The sequence below is a fragment of the Channa argus genome, chromosome 21 (assembly GCF_033026475.1).
Source record: "Channa argus isolate prfri chromosome 21, Channa argus male v1.0, whole genome shotgun sequence".
Lineage (NCBI taxonomy): Eukaryota > Metazoa > Chordata > Actinopteri > Anabantiformes > Channidae > Channa > Channa argus.
This window is the reverse complement of record NC_090217.1, coordinates 3,344,017-3,364,154: the sequence shown is the minus strand read 5'-3', so window position 1 is coordinate 3,364,154 and position 20,138 is coordinate 3,344,017. Positions and strand designations below refer to the sequence as shown.

The 20,138-nt window shown below is 42.4% G+C and overlaps 1 protein-coding gene across 2 annotated transcripts in view; it reads left to right on the top strand.

The window, feature by feature from the left end:
• The window catches only part of LOC137106941 (uncharacterized), a 57,479-nt gene that overhangs the window by 23,756 nt on the left and 13,585 nt on the right, over nt 1-20,138 (top strand). For both annotated transcript variants that reach the window (XM_067491027.1, XM_067491026.1), the window contains 4 exons: nt 2,336-2,536; nt 4,813-4,889; nt 6,765-6,870; nt 14,210-14,443. In XM_067491027.1, the coding sequence (XP_067347128.1) occupies nt 2,336-2,536; nt 4,813-4,889; nt 6,765-6,870; nt 14,210-14,443 (618 nt within the window). The remainder of the gene's footprint in view (nt 1-2,335; nt 2,537-4,812; nt 4,890-6,764; nt 6,871-14,209; nt 14,444-20,138) is intronic.

Sequence of the window (20,138 nt, the reverse complement as noted above, 5' to 3'; positions counted from 1 at the left end):
ATAAGACTGCTGCTGTCCCTACTGACTGGCCTGTCTTCTCAAGACTGTCAAAGTCCCAGAACAATAGACCACAGATAAGGTCCATATGTACGATATGATGCAGCTTTGTTGTCACTTTTCACTGCAGGGTTGCTCCTTAAAAATGACAAACACAAAACAAAAATTCAGTTCTACATTTCTTACTCCCACCCTGATGCTGATTGAGCAACAGTATTAACTGATGAGCAGAGTCTGTTCTTTTATAATTTAGCACCTTTTAAAGGGCAAATATGTTACCTATTTAAATATATCACTTCTCTCTGCCAAAGCTGCCAGTAAAAGCACTTTCACGGTTGGCAATTTGGTTATGAGGACACAAGTCCATTACATTTTACCGCTGCATCTCTCACCATCTCAAGCATTTAAATAAAAACAGAGGTGTGTCTCTGCTCGTGTCCCTCTGACCTGAAGTGGGTGGTAACTACTGTGTCCAGCACCTTAATCACCAGATTATTCACCTCTTACGTGTCACATTGTTTACTGAGTGTTGTTCAATATTGTGGCTGCATTTGGCTAATGATGGACTAACGCTCCGCCTAACTGCAAGAGAGGGTTGTAACATTATGTTACAAGCACAGTTATCCCAGGGATTTCCTGTCAACGACTCCTCAGTTTATCAGCTGGGGCAACAGTTCCTTTTTCTCACTTGAGGGATTGTTTTACCTGCAGACACCCACACGAGTTTGAATTCCAAACGGAGACACTTCGCATAAGTGTGTGTGTGTGTGACTGCATAAGGAAGTCTAACAACTGAGAGCCTTCGCCAAAAGCTTTTGTAATGTAAAGGGGATGTCTTTCTAAAGCTTGTTGGGATGTTACTGGGAAAGTGTGTGTGTGTGTGTGTGTAGCTGCCATATCTGCGGCTGAGCGTGTTGTGTGAAATCCCCTCAGAGAGAAATGGCAGCTCCACACCCAGTCAGCGTGGTTCGGGGATTTGCATTGGCACGGAGCCACACAGCTACTGATCCGCTTTTAATTGGGTGTGACCATGAGACCTCTGGGGAGGGGGTTGGAGTTGTGGGAAACTGGGAGAGAAGGCACGGAAATTTTGAGTAATTTCATAATCCAGTTCAGCAAGTCATCCTTTCAAATATCTGCAGTTTGTCCACAGTGAAATGATTTAACAGCATGTTTCTATGGATGTGCTTCAGATTCTCCCTGAGGAATGAATCAGGAATGTTTGGTTCAGTTGGTGGTGCTTTCCCTTTTTTAGTTGCTTGTGTGTGTATTAAAATGGTCATATTTTTCTTTCACTTCTTAGCAATGTTAGCCGACAGGCTCCAGGCCTGGCAGTTGGTCCACTCCTTTGTTGCAGACTAAAACACAGCAGCTATTAGATGGATTACCGTCATTTTGGAAAGACATTCATGGCTCCCAGGGGATGAGGTGCACAGCCTTTGGGGATCATCTCACATTTCCTCTAGCACCACCATTAGCCTCACATTTGTGAATTTGAGTGAAATATCTCAGCACCTGTTGGAGCAAAAACTCCAGGGTGGACACTGGACAGTGAAAAAATGTCGGTGTAGTGTCCCGACGGACTTCAGTGTTGATCATGTGATGTACTATGTTTTAATCCAGTATTCCATTCTTACCATGCCTCCATGTGTTGGACAGGCTGCCATGAAATGTTAATCAATTACGGGATCCCTTACCTTTGTGTTCATCTAGCACCATCATCAGCCCAGCGTTTTAAGTTCCGTAACACTTGATTATGACTTTTTGACCAAATACCTGCTTTTAACAGCTTTACACGGAGCACGTCAGTTTGCAAGCATTGTTGTCTTGACCAATTTTTTTATTGCCATAAAGTTGGTCAACTCCTGCCTGCTGTCAACACTACACGTGCTGAGACAGTACAGTTTTATACATCAAAACATCTGTACAGCATTTAAACTACAGACAGTGACAACCAGTCTGTTGGCCCATGTCTGAGATTGCTGCATCTTTAACAACTGATAAAATACATACAGACAGAAAAGCAAAGTATCCCAACGTTTTACTATATTTCTAGCCACTGTATTCCAGGATTGAAAGTGCTATTTTCTTTGTTTGGCAGGTGAAAACTCATCTTGAGACACTTTTGTAGTTTTTTCTTTATGTTTGAATATAAAATGAAAGGAAATAACCTGTGTAACTGCTTGCAGTTGCTCAGCAATTAGCGTTGTATTGAGTTTGCGGAATGATTTGTATGCAAATTCCAACCTGTTTGCAGAGCTAACATTGTTATCTGTGATGTGCTCCAGTGCCGCAGGATATTTTTCTATTATTCAGACTATATTATCTCCCCCTGCAGAGCTGTCTCCTGGCCTGGCCGCGCTGACCGTGGGCTGCGACTCTGGGAATCTGGGCTCCCTGTCCCGAGTCCAGTTGCTCCTCCTGGACAGAGCGGAGTTCGAGGCCCCGCAGAGCGCCCGCAGTCTCGAGGAGGACTTCTCACTCATGCACGACTGGGGCGATCTGATGATGCAATATGATCCAGGATTGAGTTCAGCAGGTATACAATTCATCATGAGAGATGCCTAAACAGAATTGGTGAAATAATCCCCTATTGTGCATAATCTAGAAAACAAATCTAGACATCAATGCTGTCAAAATAGTTGGAGCAACATTAAAATTCACTCTCAACATGTGGAACCAGGGATTTGGCCAAAATGAAGAAGAACAGATTTTAACTCACTTTACTACTATTGAAGGCAATAAGTTTTATGAAAGAAGTTAATATTTGTAAGCGAATCCACTGTGGATGACCTCCAATCTCAGTTTATTAAATGTAAACCTCCGTCGTTGACAAAACTGTAGTTTTACAAGCTAAAACCGTCAATGTAATAACAGAGGACCAGTCAGACAGGTGTGTCTTGTGTGCAATGACAAAACACACACAACCCTGGGGGGCGGGACACTTGGTCAGGGTCTGGCCTTGAGAGAGAGCAATGTCTTTCTGGCATCAAGCGGCTTTTCCTTTAATGAGATGTGATACCTCCCAGGCATGCCGCTGCAAGCTGTTAACTGCTTTTTTACCGATGGTGTTGCAACTGAGAGGAAAGGTTTATGGGGGTATCAGTATGTGCCATATTAATAAAGATCAAACTGCTAGAGTGGATCATTAACTGGGAAAGTCCAACTAAGATATGTGGACACACAGCCAAGCACTGCATACATAACAATGGATAAGGAACTGAGTGTGTGTACTGAAAAGTTTTTTTCTTGCCGTCTCTTGTTATCTCAAAGGTAGTGAGACAGAGTAGATATTCATCCACATGCCCACTCATTTAACTCTAGTTGTGTGTTACTGTGCAGAGAATTTTAGGTTGATTTCTGTAGATTTTAAACGTTTCTCTCGGTTTCAAGCCTCCATTTCATTGCAATGAATACACTTTCACTTTTTATGCTCGCAGCTTTGAACAATTGGACTTTGTACATTTAACAGCTAAAGTTAAAAAAACATTAGGGTCTCATTGTCTGCGTTTATTCCCCTCACCTGAAGCTTGTATCACTTATTAATTCACTTATAGATTTGCTGTTTCGTTCAGCTCTCAGTTTGTGTTTTGTTACATTCCGAAAATGTTTCCATACTAATTAGCTAAAAACCAATTAGTAACATCAGCATGTCATCATCGTAATTAGGGGAATGTTAGCTCAAATAACTGCTGCGTCTAATCCTCACAAAGTCACCAGCACTGCAGCATCACTCTTGCTCTGTAGACTTGTTTCAAAGTCTTGAAACTGTCTGAAAGGTGGTGATTCTACTGTCTGTTTAATATTGTGCTTGAACTGGTTAGTAGAGTTGTACTGGAGTGTATTAATTTAAGAGATGGTTCTAAGGCACAAAACGTCTGAAAGTTTCAACTTAAAAACTGAGAAATTATAACATTGTAAAAGAAGAATTCATGGCAGAGCTGCTGTCTTGGATAGCATTGGATTGTACAGGTGGACCTAATAAAGTGGCCGGTGTGTTTATCTATTGACTATGGAGACTCGGCATCTTTCCTCTGATATTAGGCATTTTCCCTCCCGAGTTTGCAGATGTAATGATATTTCATACCTTCGCTCTGGATAATTCAGGGACACACTGAGGAACGGTTTTCAGAGAAAACCACTTTCTCCTGAAGACATAATCCCTGTGGAAACTGTGGAGTGTGAGGTGTGTGAATTAACCAGAGTAGCAGGGTTTGAAAAGAGGCCTTCGTGTTGGAAATTTAAATGTGCGTTTTCCAAGTTATTGGCAGCGCAAATTAAATTCTATTCACAGCAGCACAAATCACAAAGGCAGATACGTCGAAACCTGGGAAAATAAAACCAAAACAGATCTGCGTGGCTAAAGTTTGGAACTTGTACAAACTTGTACTTCACCAGCAAAAGGAAACTTAGCAGTGCAGTTTTTGTATTCATCCAACTGTGCCACCAATGTTTACAACAAGAAAAAATCTGTCTGCAGCATTGTGGAAGCTTGTCTTTCCTCTCTGTCTCCAGAACAATGTTTGCACCTGGCACACTTCTGTGGACAGGTGCTCCTCTAGGGTTTTGTTGCTCCATTTTTTGCCATTATTTGCTCGGAGATTAAGTGCCATAATTGGAACTAATACACTACATTACTCATATCTGTGCACACACACTCAAGCACAAAAGACAAATGCATGTAATTGCGCACCAGGGGCTAACATTTATGTACACACATGCACAGATGCACACGCCTGCCCACACCACAGCTACACACACACAATTGCTTCCGCTCTCTTTAGCCTGACGCTGTCTCCTGTGTGGTTTTGTCAGGTGTTTCAAGGCCTCCCACAGCTGGCAGCATCTCTGAAAGGTGTGACTCTGCAGGGAAAGTCCTGGAAAACAAATCGGTGAGTGCCGCTACCCCTATTTTCACTCTCTACCCCCAGATTTTCCCCAAAAGCAAGACTGCGGCATGACGTGAGCAAACACTAGGCCTTGGAGAATCAACTCCCGACAGGTAACTCCAGATCTGGTACACACTCTTACCCTCCCACACAAAGACCCCCTTTTAAAATTTGAACTGACATGAATTCATAACCGTCATTCCATGAAGACGATTCCATATTGAGACACAATAAAACAGGGGGCACGAGGCATGCAGCAGGTGTGTGGTTAATCAGTCATGGGCTGCGTGGTGTGTGGGGGGACTGTACAGGAGCAAGCAGCCTTTACAGCCGCTCGTTGCTTTATGGCAGGGGGGTCAAATAGGCTAAATGCCCAACATGGAGGAATTCTTAGAGAGGATGCGCCACTACTAGGATCGGATGGGGTGCGGGGTCAGAGGGGTCAGAGGGGTGAGCAGAGCTTGCGCATGCTGGGCTGCACTGGAATGGATGCAGGTGCGTCACGTGATCTATGATTAATCTCCCCTTTATGATGGACGATGTAGAGCTTCTGAAAAAGCATGAATGAGGCACATAAGCCCCCCACAATCATGGCTGACCACAATGAGGAGCTGGAGTGCTCAGAGCGGGGTCATTTGCATAATGCAGCCCAAAGAAGCAAGTATCCACACACACTGGATTATTTATAATGAAGAAAGGCTGGTGAACCAGTGGCATGTGCAGAGCTGCTGGTCTTTTCACTCATTTTTACTGTTTTCATTCTGTTATACACTCAAGACGAGGGAGTCTCCTGCAACATTTACCAATACTGTTAGTTTATCTTAATTCCATCAATTTAGTTTAGGCTTATTAAATACTCCATCCATGACCCTCAGCTACTGTGCTGATGAAGACTGCAAACATCTTTCTCTGCTTTGCACAAACGCACATGTGCACAGGGGCCATTGTATTTGGCCAAAGTTGCCCCTTTAGTTAGTCATTTAGTCATTTGATAGGCTTTTTTTTCCAAAACGTGACCATAGACACACACCAGGAGCAACTTGGGGCTCTGTGTCTCTCTGACCACTCCCCTTTACCTCACAGCAACCGTTATTCACACTTCCCAACTGAAATTCACACACATTAAAATAAAAACTAGTTGGAGGTACTGACAGGCCAAAAGGAAACGTGCTGTTGTTGGGTGTCTGTGCTCTTTGTGTTGGGCACCGCTGTGTCAAAGATGGTTTATTAGAGGTTAGAGGCATCGCCCTCTGAATAACCATGGTGGACTGAGTAGATCTGTAGTTCACATGAATTAAACAGAGTGAGATATCTTCCCTTGTAAAACCATCAGCTGACGGCTCATAAATTTCAGATCCTCCCTGTTAAATTTGAACCTAAATCAAGCTTCAAACTTTTTGTTTTGAATCCTCTGAAGCCCGTTTTCTGCTGCTGTATATTATGTACAGTAGATGTATTTTTAAAGTATCTTTGCCACAGACATTTCTTTGAGGTTGTGAACATTTACCAGGCTGTGACTCAAAGCTCTTGTCAATGTAGAAATGTTTGAGGTTTATTTATAATTTTTGTATTGGTGGCCCTATGGGCAAGATGCATCCACGAAACCAGCATTACTGCAGGTCACTCGCTTCCCACTTTCCTGTCCCTCTGTTTAATATACTGTAGGATCAAGTGAACACATTTTGCTTTGATTCTGCTATAGGAGCCGTTCAACTACCAGTTCAGTAAAATCTGATCAAAAAATGTGTATTACGATTTTGAGTTGGTAGTGTGACTTTTCAGTAGGAAGTTAATTTCAGGCAGGCATTTATCCGTTTGGATCTGTTTTCTTCAATTAATTTGTCACATAGATGTTTACCGTCCTCTGTTTCCCTGCAGGATGAGTCCCACGGAGGCTCTTGGTCACCATCTTCATGGATCATAGACCCGAGTCCGTCATGCAACATGTTCCGATCCTCACAATCACCTTGCCTGTCGCATCGCAGTAATGTATCTCTTTCATCTACCCAGATTATCAAGTATTTCATAACTTCTTATGATCTGCGTCGGCTGCTGTGTCATACGGCCTCTCTGTTAAAACTGGCATTCACGCTTAAGAGTTTATAACAACACTACTTAATCAATAAAGGAGCCCGACTTCACTATTAGGGGCTCGTAAAAGCCCACTCACTGCCTGTCAGGTCTGGTTTATTAGGAGCCATTGTCTCCTCACAGTCAGCGCCGTGTTTGGCGTTCCCTTGCCTCCGGTACACTTAAGCCTGCTAATCCTTGCTAGGGCCAGCTGGCTGGCAGGATCACCTTCACCTGTGTGGCCGTGAGCCTGTGTACATTCATGAGTGATGCTTCAGAGGCAGCGTTTACAGTACCGACCACTAGAAAGCTGGCAGCGCTAGACAAGGAAAAGGTCAGGAGTGCTGTCACCAAATGGAAATAGAGAGCCACCCTTGAGCTAATGCCTCTTTCCTCCCACCTTCATTTGTCCACATCTGTCAGGCTGCAATCATGTACTACAACTCGCGTGTCCAATATCTGTCATTTTGCAGTAAGGCTAATGATCCATGGCATGCTGTGTTCCTAGAGGACATTTCAATTGTATCCATCATATCCAAGATTGATATGAGTGGTGATACAGTATGTTCCTCCTTTATGTCTGAGATTAGCTGTTTAGTTTAAGTCTTTACTCAGTGTTTCTGTCGACAAATGAGTGGAGGGGGGAGAATTTGTAGGTCTGGCAGTGCGGTTACACTAGGAAACACTATCACAGTAGAGATGATCATGTTGAGATTAACCTTTTTTTTTTTTTTTTGCGATATCTGCATATGATCCATATCAATACATCAATACATAGATATTGTCACAGTTCCACTGGGGTACGAAGAAGAAGAATATAGTTCTACTAGCCTATACTTCCACTTCACATTTCCATATTTTTCATATTTTCATTATTCGTGTTTTGGTTCCCAGTTCAGGGCACGAACCTGCCTGCTGCACAGGATTGCACATTACTCCATGCATTGTCCATGCATTGCATTGTTGCTCTCTAAAACAGCAGCACCCAACAGGCTGCTCTAGAAGACAAAAGTAAACATGACAGTTCTTCATCCAAAATTGTCTGTTTCTTTAAATTAACGTTGTGCAACGCATGTGCTCCTACGTTGTTATTGGTCTTTAGGAACACATTAGTGATGCTTGTTAGAAAGAGGCGGAGAAGGAAGTGGTTGAATCAGCTTTCCCTCCAACCAGTGATCAACAAGGATGCACCTGCCAGGGCTACGCAGGGCTGCGAAAAATTAGTTGCGGATGCACAGTTCGGAAGTAAAGTGTCACTGTGCTTTAAACGCTGTGCTTGTTTTCTAATAGCGTCTGAAACCAGTCGCAATTTAGGGGCCCTGTTCCATTAATGTCTGTAAAATCTCAAACTCCAAATCCAATAAACGCTCCTACATTATGCCTCCTTATGTGTAGTCTAACAGTACTGTAATTTTATATATTGTACAGCATACAATACATGTAGATAACTGTAGCCAACTGGTTTCAAGACCCAGAGTTTCTAAGTTTAGAGGATTTGTGCCAATATGTTGCAAAAAGCAAAGAATTTTACACAATTTCATAGTCTTTCTTTTAATAGCAAAAGATTGATTTATTAGCTTTTTAAACTTACTCAACGTACATTCATTAGTATAACATGCAATGAGTCCTAAAACATTCCTCATACATTTGAAAACAAGACTCATGTCCTGAAAGAAGACGTCACCCAGAGGATTTTGGTCATGGCTTGTGAACTTTGACCTTTTAGAGGCCAAAGACACGGTCAAACTCTGGGGGAGGAGGATAGGGCAGGTCATCAGCTGGGCATGGAGAGGTCACGCTCGCGGTCACACGGTCTCTAAAAGATGCCCAGTGTGCAGCATGTCTTTGTGTGGATAGGTAAGATTTGGTTTCCCTGGAAGTGTAAGCAGTTCAGCCAGCTCCTAAGTAGTGGAGGGAATGACCCCAATTTGACTCTTTGTATATGAGGCAGTTTGGATAATGAGCTTGTGTTACCATTTGGTTAACTGATGATTTACATTTAGATTAAGGGGAGATGAGTTGAAAATATGCATGTGTTACAATATTTTTTGCGAAAGTGAAACAGCAACAGAAATTTAAAAAAAGCATTTATCAGGCAAAAAAAAGGAACATTTGAGTTCTTTGGGTTATTCAGTTATACTCTCAACACTGCTCTAATCTCAAACATCCACATGATGCCAATGTGGTGTTTGACAAAGAATTTTAAGGCATCTTTCAAGCTTTGCAACCTCATGAAGAATAGAGGTTTTTAAATTGTGAGCTGCGCCTCCCTGTGTGGCCATGGCACTGTTGCTGCAAGAGCGTGGAGGCCTAGGAGAAGTGGAACAGAAAGAGGTTTGAGGTGCAGACACTTAAATAGGCTGAGCTCCAATTACACAGTGGCATCCTTTTCCTGGTTACCTTCCCTACTCTGTCTATTGGCTTCTGAGCCAGGAAGCCAGAACCAGCCATGCAGGCAGCGGGAAGAGACAGACAATGTAATACTTCAGTAAAAACTGGGGAAGGCTGTAGCTCAGGATGGATAAGTAGGACCTCCACTTGTTCCCTGGGTCCTCCTGTCCACGTGTTGATGTTACCATGGGCAAGACACTGAAGCCCAAGTTGTTCATGGTGCACATGTTCCTCAATTGTAAGTCGCTTTTATCCAAAGTGACTTGCATCTCCCAAATGTAGAAATCAAAAGTGAAACTAAATCAAGTCATAATTCTTCACAGTATTAGTACACTGTCAATTCTGTGTACGTTTAACTGCAGCAACTCGTCAAAATGAACAAGGATACTACATTCAACCACGTTCAAACCCATGACAGGTAAAAGTGATTAACTGATTATCTTGTTTCAATGCCTCCTATCCAACAGTTAGTTCTTCAGGTTTATGTATAAGTAGAAGAAATGGTCCCGTTAACAATCTGAGCCTGACACTAAACTCCAGAATAGCAGGTCAGTATCTAGCGGCAGGGTTTATGTGTGTCAGACCCCCATGGGTGCACGGGGGGTTAAGGACAGGCTGTGTCCACCTGTTCCACAGCATTAACATTTTTAGCAAAACCTCCTAAAAATGTTAATGGGTGAGAACTGTTCTTCTTTAATTGTGGCTTTTGATAATCTAAGAAAAGGGACTCAGAACCCAATTCAACAGCATCAGACTTAAAGAATCCCTTATGTAGACTTACATTAGGGATGAAGTCGCTGCACATCCATAAAGATTTACAGAATCAAACCTGATTTTTGTTCTGTTCTTTCTGTCTGTATAACAGACTGAGGTGCCTGGGGCCCATCTCTTGCACATCTGGATAAGCCTGCGGCACTAACTAACAATTGAACTTGCACACGGAATCCGATTGGTCACATTATGTTTGTGTGTGGTTTATGTTTCGTACTGTGGCTTCTTTTCCTTCTTTTCTGCAATTAACTTGTTTTACGTTTGTTGAAAATTTAAAAAGAGAGGGATCCTGGTCTGTTTTGTTCCAGCACCAAAAACACTGAATACTACATTTCCCATAATGCAACCAATGTCCTCCATTAGAAAGCCGATTTTTAAAAAATCCTTCTGTAAACTAAACTGAAGTCCGTTTGTAAAATCAGTGGAATGATTCTCAGTTAATGTAATATGATGATGTTTTTCCGACGCCTGAACCCTATCAGTGACATATCTACCTCTTTGGATCACTTGACAACGGTTGAGTGATTCTAAAACCATATATCAGCTGCAAAAAGACGCTGCTGCTCCCCACCGAGGCTCATGATAAATCCTTTGTCTATTTGTGCTCATCAGGAATTCATAGGTAGAATAATCCCTCCCCTAATAGTTTCACGACTGTTTCCCCGCTGCCCCGGTCACCGTGCGCTCACCCCAGTGTTTAGCATTCAGCTGCTACTGAAGATGTTAGTGTCCGAATGAATGCAGCGATGTGCGGGGCCACAAAGAGCACTAATCTGAACTGACCCTGGTGGTTTGTTCTGGAAAGCTGAGGAAGCTACAGGACAGATTAAGCTCCAGAAAGGCCGAACTGGTGGAAGCAGAGATTAGTCGTGTACTAAGCGAGGATCATTTCCCCCCAGAGGACCACACACTGACAGTGTAGCCATGTAACCATTGTTTCTAAGCCACTGCCACTGTGGACTCGTTGGCCATTGTCTCTGAAATCCTCCAGCGCTTCTCCAAAAACCCTGGACTCAAGCCCTTTGATTGGCACTTGTCAAGGCTGATAGAGAGGGTGACGTGTTGGGAAAGACTTCGATAAAGGGGCCCTGAAAGGAAAATCCCCACCCCATGAATAATAATTTGGTGAGGATTTTCCTTTTTACTCCACCCCCGCTCCTATTCTGCCATTCTTTCAGGAGATAGAGGAGTGAAGGCTCTGGGTGGCATCAGTGAATAGCCTCGCCACGCTGATTGTCTCGCCGATGCTCATCCCTTTCTCAAACACGCGAAGAAAGAGATACAAGTCCAACCTTCTTGCATCTGCGTGGTGTACTGGATGTTGGACCATGCTGCAGGGGGGGAGCGTAAAGGGCAGGCAGTGTGTTTTGCGGGTGCTGAATGTGTGTTTATTGTCTTTAGTGGCCTTTTTGAGATCAACGAGGGGATTTGACTTGGCCACTCACTGCCAAATCCAGCTATCTGCTGTGCTCAGATGCTGTGGTTGGTATGGAAACCTGCTCTGTGTGTTTTAGATGGGCTCTTGTTTCCAGCTTGAACTGACCTGTAATCACTGCGGTGCATTCAGGGATTAGACCGTGTTGGAGGTTAGGAAGGAAGAAACCAGATAATGAATAATTATAGATGTGACCATATAAGGCGGAACAAGAACATGGTGCATTTAGAAACAGAAAATAAATGGCGAACAAATTCGATGCTTTAACCATTGAGGTCATTTTACCGTAGCAAAATGTAAAAACTATTTACTATTTTATACGACTGGGTTTTAGACTTCTGATGACTAACATTAGATCTTGGTGTCTGATGGTGTAAATATTTTCAGATATTTTGCAGCATAATCGATAAAATTACATAAGCATTTCAGCATTGTGCATTTTTTCAAGAAAATAGAAACAATATAAAAACTTTACATCTCTTATATTACGTCTTACTTTGGACAATTCCACTTTTTCTTTGAAGGCAATGTGCATTTAACCAAAATATATATAAATATATATACCCTAAAAATAAATCAAACAATGTACAGACTTTTTATCGCTGGGAAAGGAATAAATAAATAATTTTTATAATAAAATGTCACTTGTAAGAACTTAATTAGATATTATTTATATACTGTAGGGATTTGGATTCTACTACAGTCATTAAATGTTAAAGAAAAGTAAAACAAATTAAGCACGAGATACATCTGTGTTAAAATATGCTCAGAAATCATGGGCAATGTGAAATGTGTGCCACTAAAAGTGGCATAATCTTAGACAACACTCCCTTTAAAGAAAGTTTATAAAGGGCCTGACTCTGTGTTATTGAAAGAATAAGTTGACTTCCTGAAACCAGTTTCCAGCTGATGAGGGACTTAATGATAAGGAGATGTTTATCAGCAATAACTGATAGTGAAAGTTCAGCAGTGCCATGCTGTGGATGTCCTACGAGTCCCTGGTAGCCAGCTCCATCTTCGATGCTGTGGTTTGCTGGGGCAGCAACATGAAGGTGGCAGACGATAACAGACTGGACAAACTAATGAGGAGGTCTGGTTCTGTTCTGAGGGAGAAGCTGGACCCTCTGCATGTTGTGGCTGAGAGGAGAATGTCGTCCAAACTCCTCTCAGTCCTGGACTTTCCCTCCCACCCAGTCCACTGTGTGCTGGCTGCACAGAGGAGCACTTTCAGCCAGAGACGGATCACAGTCAAGTGCTCCACAGAACCACAGGAGGGGGACTGAATGCTCAAAATGGACAAATAGTATTGTTTTTATTTCATTTATGTTTACTCCTCGAGCTTTTTTTCTTTCTTTTTTGACTTTTCATGTGGAGAGCGACTGTAACAAGGCAACACAATTTCCCTATGGGAACAATATATTAGTTTATATCTTGAGTTGTCTTATTTATCTGTACCTTAACGTGTTTTTCACAAAGGCCAAGAAACACTAACACATTTTAATGGAGAGAGTCTGCATCTGCACGCGCACAAAATTACAGTAGTTTGCTCGAGCCACACATAATATCATTGAGTGTAGATTGCACTCCTTCGATAAATGTACCAAAAGCAGACATTTTTAGTTTTAGTCTCTTTATGGAATTCGCTGACAATAACAAAAAGAGAGAGAGAAAATCATCAACCCCAACAATTAAGAGCAATCTATTACGCAAATTCATGTGTATTCTCTGTTTCTGGGCAGGTTTTTATTTTCTTCACATCGCATTCGTCCTGGCATTGCAGGAAATTTACAGATTAATTTGTTTAATTTGCAAAGGAAAAAATTAACATCTGACAAAATGTTCTGCTTAAAGAACAACTACATCTCTTATTTTGTGGTGTGTTGCGCTGACATTGGGACTTGAGCAGGACACAGAGGCTGAGAGGGGCGTGTGATTGTGTGCAGTGTCCTGGAAGACAGCCTGTCAAATGAGACATGGCTCCATCAATCTGGGCTGCTGACCTCTGCGTGCTCACTGACGGGATAAATGAATCTACGCCGCCATGTTCAGAAAGCCTGATGAATCTGTTGCCACTCTCGCTCCGCGACTGGTCAAGCTTTCTCCTAATGAACAGAGCCATTTCCAAATGTATCACATTTGAATTATCGCTCATGCGTGCACACAAGTAACACTCACGTTTGGTAGGTTGAAGAAAAGAGTCTGAAACTCTAATTGAAACTGTTGAAAAATACAATCCAGCCCTTCCTTAAGCTTAAGTCAGTATTGACGGTGTTCTTTGTCTCCTCGCTGCTTCACCCAGAAGTGTATTCTGTGGACGCTGTATTCAGAGATAATGGGACTCTTAATTGGCTGATCAGCGACAAAATGGAGGGCTGTTGAAGTTTCAGGGTGATTGTTCCCTCCTTAGTAAAACTAAAAGGACAGAAGGGAGATGTGACTGTGGCATTTATGAGAACAATGTGATCACAATTAGTGTTTATTAAAAGACCAGCAAAGGGTTTTAATGCTTTTTACTAAGTGGCTACTTCCACATAAATGACAATAATTACAGATGTGATTTTCTTAATAATAATATATTTAAACATTAGCACATGTACTACGTGAAAAATACATTTCAGAACACTTTTATATTTTCTGCTGTATGCCTTTGTTCCAGGTTACTGCACAGATGAAGGAGGCCACACAGAGGAGTCCAATTATCCTGGATGGACGGAGGACGTTGAGTCTGCAGCTGGAGGAAGTAGACCTGAGAGTCTTGACCACAGAAATGAAGAGAAGAACGCAAAGACAGAGGAGAGGAAAACAAAGGTGCTTCACATGTTTTCCAAACTGCAGGATGAAACACAATGGAAGAGCAACAAAAGCAAAGGCTGCTCCAACTTTGAGGATTGTGAGTCTATTACAAAAGTGCTAATGGGAGTATTTTATGGCTTAAACATTAAGGCCTTGAAACCAACTCAAATTCATGCAGTCAATTTGTATTTTGTAGATTTCCTCAGCACTAAGTGGATCTAAGATCAAACCAAGAGGTTGTATACATTTGACACAATGATGCAAGTGAAAGAAATGCTTGTGTTTCTTCTTTCTTTCACCATGTAGTGAAATTTAGGAAAAAAGTAACTTTTAATGATTATGAACAATAAAGTAATAAATGAAAAAGAATAATGATCGAATACATTGCAGAAACGCAAAGCCACCCAACATCTAGCTACAGTGTGAAAAGAATATAATCTTGCTTTTCTTTATCACAGTATTTTGAAGTGGGCGTCCGTGTTAAAGACTATGCACTCACCAAAAACGGCTGAAGGCTCTAGAGAGCGGAGAGTTTTGGTCAGAGTTGGTCATTGTGTGAAGAAATATAAGAAAACGTGGCTGTGGTTGGAAAATATAAATGGTGTTCTTAACCTCTTACAATCAGTGTTCGAGGGCTACACAAGGGAAACACTAACAACCCATTTACCAACACTCCTTTCAACTTGGAAAATGCCCCTCTCTTACAGCACTTGATTTTTTAGAATTGCCTTTTTTTTTTTCCAAGCAAGCGTTTAGCCAGAAGTTCTACAGTTTCCCTCAAGTGCCTAAGTTCTGGCATCCCAGCCTTTGTGAGAGTGCCGGAGCTGGTGAGTGTGACAATAGGAATCCACACCTAAGGTCAAGGCTGAGGGGCCGACCCTTTGCAGAGGTCAGTGAGGTCAGAGTTCTCCAGTGACTGTTTGGGCTGATTGGGCAGGTCTCACCTCACTATTCGGCAGCAAGGTGAAAGAATGTATGCGGCAGGAGTGTGGACTGTGTGTGTGTGTGTTTGTGTAAGTATGTTTAACGTCTTGGTTACCTTAGATAGTGAGGGCTTATTGATGAAAGGGGTGCTGATGCCTTCATACTGCCTGTGATGACCCTCCAACATTTTGTCGGCTGAAAGAAATTGGAAATAAATTGAAACAAATCTGTCCCACTGCCGATACACTTGAACCACTGGATACTGCACGAGCAATATCCTGGGATACATCCCCGTTCAATTTTGGAAAACAAGTATGGTGGTGGGTTCCAAGAAAAGACTCTGTTTTGGTATAATCTCATTAGAATTCAGAATTTTCCAGCAAAATGTTCAAAATTAGTTTTTTCGGACAGTCTGTTTTTTTCCTGTTTTATGTCATTACCGAGTCTTGTTACTTTAGCCACACTCTCTCACCCTAAGCCTAAGCTTCTGGGTTTTGTTCCTAAATGTAACCAAAAGCATATATTTCTTATGCCAAAACAAAGCATTGTGTTATATTGCGTCTCCTGAGTGTGTGTGTGTGTGTGTGTGTGTGTGAGTGTGAATGGGTGAATAAGAACCAGTGTAAAGTGCTTTGATTGCCAATAGGTAGAAAAGAGCAATATAAGTGCAGAACATTTATCATTTGCTAGCATGTGGAGCAGGTACTTATTGGACCATAGATATGCTGCTAGTACCAAGTTATAATGACCACTGGATGCTGTCATAACATCTGAAGCAGATGTTGAAAACAGCCGGTGATCTTTTACAATGACACCAAAGCCATACCATCAGCATAAACATGTGCATGGATAATGTGTGGATAACAGAGTAAAAACCAGTGGACAAGTTGATAAAAACCTTTATCGACCATAAGGGAACAACAATTTAAGATCTGCCACGGATAAAATGTAAAGCAGTTCGAATAGAAATCTCCCACAGCAGATCATTGGTCCGCATGTTGATTTGACACGTTTTTATGCCAGATCCCCTTCGTGACGCAACCCTACCAGGTACGTCCACATGTGGTCGGGGTGGGCCGGGCGTGAACCTCTGAGTCACTGCCGCCCCCAGTTCGTTCCCGCACTAGAGAGATTTATTTTTTCTTACCAAATTTGAGGGTCTGAGTACAGAGTATTTGGAACATGTTCAGATAGTAATCCACCATGAGGCAAATATGGGATTGTAATATTGTTATTGTTTTGCCAGTAATTTTGTTCGATGTATAATTAATATTCATTTGGCAAAGTTCAATGTAAAGCATTTCTAACATGATATGTTAAGTTTACACGTTCACGTTCTGTGTACATATTTGTGGCTCGGCTATGCTTTAGTGTGTTTGTGTCGGTGTGTCCCCTGGTACAATCCCTCATTTTTTGCTCCTGCGTGTTTAACAGGGTCCTTTTGTTTTCTCATGTGAGTCCTTGCACACGCATACACATTTGTATCTGTGTGTGTTGGCTGCCTCTCATCCAGACACTTGTAACTGTGGCCCTTCATTAGGCTCTCAAAAGGCCTAACTGGTCATAGTTGTCTCTTTTTGGTCCAGCACTGACCACTTGCCAAAGGATTCCAAAAATAGAGACCCGCTTCCCCCATCGACAAACTTGTACACATCCTTCTGTAGTTGTGAGGACGCTTATTCACACAAAAACCTTCCATAGCATCGAACTTCAACTGTAATCGTCAAAATAGAACAAGTGATAGCAAGTATCCAGATCTTAATATTCTTTAAAGGAACTTGCAAATAAGACTGTCAAAGAACTAGTGCCCACCTAAATGTCCTCACAATGATTGTATTGAACCACAGCTTGTCCACACAACCATAGAAAGCCGACTACAAACACGAACTCACACATCATCCACTGAACTCTGCCCGTCACCAGGCTGACATCAGGCGGCAGCTGCCTCCATGTGACTCATGTTTGGAGTCAACAGTCTTGGTACAGGAGACTGTAAAAGCACAGAGGCTGTGAACACGGGCACAAAGGGCCAATCAGACATGAATTGTGTCAAAGCTGCTCCTGTTGTTGATGATGCCAAGTGCTGAATACAAGTTAAATAACACACAGTGGAATACGTTCTGCTCTAAGTCTGATAGAAAACACTGCTGGTGGTTTTGTCCACTTTGCTGCCTACTTACCTCCATCTATCTGTCTCTCACCTGTTCACTGTTAAATACTCTCTGCTTCTTGTTTTACGGTGATACTATGGGTCGCGTAAGGTCTTACAGTATTTCAGGCTGCATCTTAAAAATCTCTCGTGTGTGCCATTTACCCACCCTGTCCTGGGTTACAGTCCCATCATCATAGCATTTTCCTGCTAAATAGCTGGAAAACTTGATAACAGCTAAGGTTTATTTTTACTATTACTGTAAGAATATAATTATTCTACTATCTAGACATATAGATAATAGTTTCCAATAAATTACTTTGTCCTATAATGGTATCGATCATAGATGCACTCAGTAATATGGCATTTCTATAATAGCTGACCTTCTATTTACCAGGTAACAAACCCAACAGTTGTCCTCTGGTGACATTGTTCACCTTAAATACTCTGTATGTTGTTGCAGATGTGTTTACAATTTGCTCCGCTACTAAGATGATACTTAAGCCTTGTTTGCATCACTTTGGGAGATTTGTTGTTTGAATTATTGTGTGTGACTAAACAGGATAAACATGGCAGTAAGATGTTGATAACAACAACAGATTTCTGCATTGATTTTAACCCTGCATCCATCTGACGTCACTGTCCTGGGCTCTTCGAGCTGAACACACTGTGAGTGCTTGGTGAACAGTGAGACGTTGATGTCAGCTAGTTGTGGCCTCACCTCAGCAGCTTAGCACCTGTTAAACAGCAACTGATTGTGGTGTGAGGGACTCTGTGGTCCGAGGTCTCTGATGACTGTCAGTGTTGGTGTGGAACACCTGGTAGCCTTGACGCCAGCCTCTCTTTGACCCCACCCTCCACCCCCAGCAGCCAATATTACTCTGTCCTGCGGGTGGAGATCAGAGCTAACTGTTGTGTTCATCTCACCAAATGAGGAAAGGAGAAAAAATGCGGCCACGCAGACGAACAATAAAAACCAATCACTTCAAAAATAGATGAAGGGAGGTAAAAGCAAGAGTGTGTGTGTGTGTGTGCGTGCGTGCGTGCACATGAGGATGTCCCTTGTGTGTGTTTGGGTACAGTGCCTTTATGCAACCACTGTTTGCTCAGCCTTTGGTCTGAAATACCTTTATGTATTTGCCATTGGTCCAGAATGACTGGGCAAACAAACAGCTTGTCCATTGATGAGCGGCAGCGTGGAATATGCCCGCTGTATTCACAATAGAGAGAAAAGGAAAGGGTTGACGGAGCGAGAGCAAAGTAAAGCTGTCAAAGAGTCTATTATATGGTGTCCAAACAGAGAGGGCCCTCCACAATGGCCTTATTAATGGCACAATGTCAAGGAGCAGCGGGGCAATAATAGCAGATGATTTTGCTTTGAGAGCGTATCTCAGGAGATCTAGTATTGCAGTACAACAGATGATTTGGGCTCTGGTGGCATATCAGTGTGGATCTGTGGCAGGAGATGATTGGGCGTAGGCGTGTGTGGGGAAAGCGTTGTGGATTGTGGTGAGGCCGATGGCGTGCAGCCAGAGACAGGAGTGTGGCCACTACGTGTGTCTTTGTTTGTTTTCCTACCAGCGCTTTAACCACCACCCCACCCCCACAGCCCCCACCATCTACCCTCCACACACACACTTGTCAGTCTTTTGGGAGTTAGTGGGGGGGAGGAGTCGTGTTTTAATGGCACAATAAGTGCACTCGCAGGAGAATGCTGCTAAATGCTGTCGTCTCGTACATAACTACAAAAACTCTGTTTACAGTCACTCAACTCCTAATAAAAGTTTCCATCACAACTTAGTGTGGATGTTATAGAGACAAGTTCTTTTCTGCTCTATTGACAAAACTGTGTTTTACCAGATGATTTGCTCTCACCTGGTTTAGGATTAGAGGATACCCTTCTCGACTTTCCCCTGTAGTGCGGGCTGGAAACGAGGAGCTCTGCTCTGCAGAGGCCCGGCGTCATTCGCAGCCAAAAGCGGCTGTCTTGAATCTGAACGTTTCAATGTGTGAGAGTGGCTGAGAATTATAGTCAACAAGTTTTGGCCAGTGTTTGCATTCATTTCTAATTGGAGTAATTGTCCAGGTGTGCAAAGATGAGAAAGTAGGAACAGGTAGAACCACCTCAGCCTTCAGACATGGTCTCAAAAACCGTTAACAGTAAACATGATTTCGTTTTAAACTTTAAACTCGTATCTTACGTTACTTAAACAGAAGTAACGTATGAATGAGAGCAAAACTTTGAACTCACATCAGCAGGTAGCAGGTAGGGAGTCTTATGTAATGGGGTATTTAGTGCATCTGTTGAAAACGTGTGCAACTGGGAAGTGAATACACACATGAACTTAGTTATTATGCAGTTTCACTGTTAACTGTCACCAGAGATTCAGTTCACTCAGTTTATCCTTTAATCTTAATCCTTTAATCTGCTACATCAGTTTGACACATTTCTGTTTGCCATAGCTGTTATAACGTAAATGGGAAATCTTTTTATTTGCTTGATCACCGATGGTTTATTCCCACTTCTTTTTCATGTGCATTCCCACAAAGACAAAGAGGTGCACATGCACGGGTTGTCTAAGTGCTTTATCGAGCCTGTCTTCCACACGCCCTCCTGCTGCTGCACTGCAGTACAGCGTTTTCCTGTAACACTTTCATCAGATAAGATTTAGATCTTTGCCTTTGATGCGCAGCCCGTCAAAAAGTCACACAATACTTC